General features: G+C 43.6%; 1 protein-coding gene across 1 annotated transcript in view; it reads right to left on the bottom strand.

Annotated features, from left to right (window-relative positions):
* The window catches only part of rpl10 (ribosomal protein L10), a 4,062-nt gene extending 1,176 nt beyond the window's left edge, over positions 1-2,886 (bottom strand). Inside the window, exons 1-3 of the mRNA XM_015396811.1 lie at positions 2,724-2,886; positions 1,540-1,598; positions 405-512 (exon numbers count right to left, since the gene is read on the bottom strand). Coding sequence (XP_015252297.1) covers positions 405-512; positions 1,540-1,598; positions 2,724-2,746 — 190 coding nt within the window. The 5' untranslated portion in view covers positions 2,747-2,886. The remainder of the gene's footprint in view (positions 1-404; positions 513-1,539; positions 1,599-2,723) is intronic.
* Positions 2,887-3,243: the final 357 nt, after the last annotated feature.

Below are 3,243 nucleotides of genomic sequence, written 5' to 3'. Positions count from 1 at the left end.
AAGGTCAGAGGAGAGAACAGAGCAGAAGGTCAGAGGAGAGAACAGAGCAGCGGCCCACTTGTGGCAGCAGACCCACATTACACACATTAGCGCCACCTCAAGTATTGGAAATGTTCATCTGTAGTTTAAATGTAAATCCTTTTATCTGCCTACATCCCCCAGAATGCTGTGTGGTTTGGGACTACAGCTCAGTGAGATCACACTGCTTCCATCCAATATATTTTCCACTCATATTTTTGGTTTTATTTCTCTTCTCTTCAGTGTTTAATCAGACGTTTTCCTCTAAAGGTTTTTCTCTCCAAGCACCTGGAATGAACGGATGAATAATCAACATGCAACCACTTGGTTGAGAGGCGCCTGCAACAGGCGGGGGAGGGGCCCCTGAGGACCAGGACGGTTCTTACCTTCAGAGGAGAGCTGCTCGTACTCATCAGAGACCATGTGGGCACACAGAGGGAACTCATCCACTTTGGCTTTCTTCCTTCCCAGGTCAAAAATCCTGATCTTAGGATCTGAAATAAGAGGAAAAACGTTAGAAGACTGGATCCGAGGAGAATGGAGGATTTCATCCACAGGAATCGGTTTGTCTCAGCGGTCCCTTAAAGCCCTCAGCACCTCGCAGCTGAGGACTTACACAACCACAGAATCACTGTCTGCAGCCTTTGCACACCGGAGCCGCACTGCAGCAGAACCGGTCGGCTTAATAAGCTGCAGAACCAGCGGCTGGACGCCACCGGTGACGGTCCTTTGGTTGGTTTGCTCCAAATAAAGTCCAGATTTAATAAGAACTGGATCAATTAATTCACCAGGAACCGAATTCATCCATTCCTTCCTATATCGTGTATAAAGAACCTCATAGGAGCCTTTAAAACACAACTACACCTTTAATTTGGCCTGAAAACACCAGGAAACAATAAAAGCATTTTAAAGCAGTTGATCTAAATAAAGCAGATGTGATCGACATTTTCTCACATTGGAGAATTTCTTGCACGACTGGAGAATCGCTCAGAAAAGGGCAAAAAAACAACAGTTTACTCCCGGCTTAACTTTAGTAAAGAGACTCCTTCAGTTGAGCGACCCGATTAGCGCAGGAATTATACAAACATTGAAAATATACATTTTGCATTTAAGCTTAGTCTTTTTCATCTGTAAATCTGCTCTACAATTCAGAACCCTTTAATTTCAGCTGGTTTAAATCTGTAACCGGTCTGCTATAAAGTATCTGATCATTAATCAATAAAATAAATCAACCAGTTATCAGGTCCTACTTTAGTGTCTCAGTTTCACCTAGGCAGGCAGGATTAAAATGCTGACAGAAACCAAGCGGTAAAATAAAACGGGCTTTTTTTTGTTCAAGGGAGCATCGGCGTTTGGGACAAAGGATATTTTTAGGGAACCTGGAGTCAGGGGATCCCTGCAGCGCCTCCCAGACCTCAGGAACTTTAAGAACTTGGTTAAAAACAAAGATGAGGTAGACCCGAGCCAAGCAGCGGGTCTCTGTAATAACTGAAGGACAGACGAAGCATTAGCGGTTCTCACCAGGAACTCCTCTGCAGAAGCGAGACTTGGGGTAAGGCTTGTTCTTGCAGTAGCGGTAGCTGAAAGACAGAAGACATGGTTCAGTGGCTTCCCTAAACCTCTGCTGACATGAGCATTAAAGTCTTTACATCTGTTTGATATCCTCAGAAATATCCCTGACTTTCCCCTGGAGAAAGATCCCTGAGGGAAAACAGCTGTTAGCATCCCGTTACCTAAAGAACCCTTTGGTGAAACATGGTGGTGGTGGCCAAGCAGGACAGTCTGTGATCCTGAATGGAGGACACCAACCAAAGCAGCCTGCTAAAACTGGTGTAAGGCAGTGGTTCCCATTATAATGGTGCTCAGGGACCCTGGAGGTTTTAGATACCTCTGTTTCAGCTCTTCTCAGTCAAACCAGGACTGCTGCTCTTCTACAGTTAAGCTCTACAGAAGCCTGTTAATCATATGGAACCAGCAGGCCGGTCCCTGAGGGCCGGTCTAACATTTAAATGCTGTAGAAAGGTCTAGTCAAAGCCCAGAAGTGAATCCCACTGAATAGACTTCAGACTTTAGGTTAACTGCTGTTCTTCAGGGAAAAAACAATCCAGTCTGATCTATTATGGCACTTCTTATATGATATAAAAGCTTTATTAGCTCAGATAATGTTAGCTTCACACTGACCGTCCCTTTAATGTCCAGGATGTATGCTAACATGCATGGAGGGCTGTGAATACTTCTGCAGGCTAGTTGATTCTGATAATACATGAGACCTGCTGACATATAGAGACCTGTAAACCTGCATAAGGTGGGAAATATTTACAAGTTTAGCTTCACGTGGAAATTTAATTGAAATACTTTTAACTGAAGCTTTTCATCCTGTTAATAAGCGATATAAAATTATCAAACTAATAAAGATTGAGAAGAACTTCTCGCTCCCTCAATAAGGCGACGCTAATGCTAACATCCAGTTAGCCAGCTTTAGCTTAAGCCCTCGGACTGAATTAAAGATTCAAACCGGCGGCAGCTGCTCTTAAAGCCGCCGGCGGACGGTTAGGAGGCCCGCCGGAGGGCCGGTCTCTCCGCGGTGAGGCCGGTCTCTCTCCCCCCGCCCCTGAGGCCGGTCTCTCCGCGTGCAGCAGCCTCCCAGCCAGCAGCCATTTTCCCCCTGAACTCCGCCTGATGTTAGGAAGCAGTCAGAAACTCACCAGCGAGCAGGTCGGCGGCCCATGGTGGCGATCTGTGATCAATAAAAAACAACCAGTTACTTTGATTCAATCTAAACCCACTTTTAACTAATAGAACATTAAATATGTCGGTTAAAGCGGCAGAGCCAGAGAACGTGCTGCCGCCACGGACTCACCTAATGGAGGAAAGGAAGTAGAAACTACTTCCGCTACGTCATAAGAACGGAGGGCTGATGGGTCGCATTTTATTTTCTTTATTTGGAAGATATTTTAGGGTTTTGAAGGTGTTTTTAGCATAAAACTATTTTACACAAAGATTTTATTATTTTATATAAAATGTGCTTAAATTGATTAAATAGGAAAATAAGAACTGGAAGAGCAAGTGCGCCCTCTAGTGGCAAGTTATTTCAGTAAACGTATAGGCCAAATAAAACACAAACTATTCTTAATAATATTTGCACTACTATTACTTCTAAAATGTATATATATATTTTTTTTTAATTCTTAAAATTTTGAGTTTCTAATAAAGATCTATAATGTG

This window comes from Cyprinodon variegatus, unplaced genomic scaffold, assembly GCF_000732505.1.
Source record: "Cyprinodon variegatus isolate N-32 unplaced genomic scaffold, C_variegatus-1.0 Scaffold822, whole genome shotgun sequence".
Classification (NCBI taxonomy): domain Eukaryota; kingdom Metazoa; phylum Chordata; class Actinopteri; order Cyprinodontiformes; family Cyprinodontidae; genus Cyprinodon; species Cyprinodon variegatus.
The sequence above is the reverse complement of the archived record's forward strand: the minus strand, read 5'-3'. Positions and strand labels throughout refer to the sequence as shown.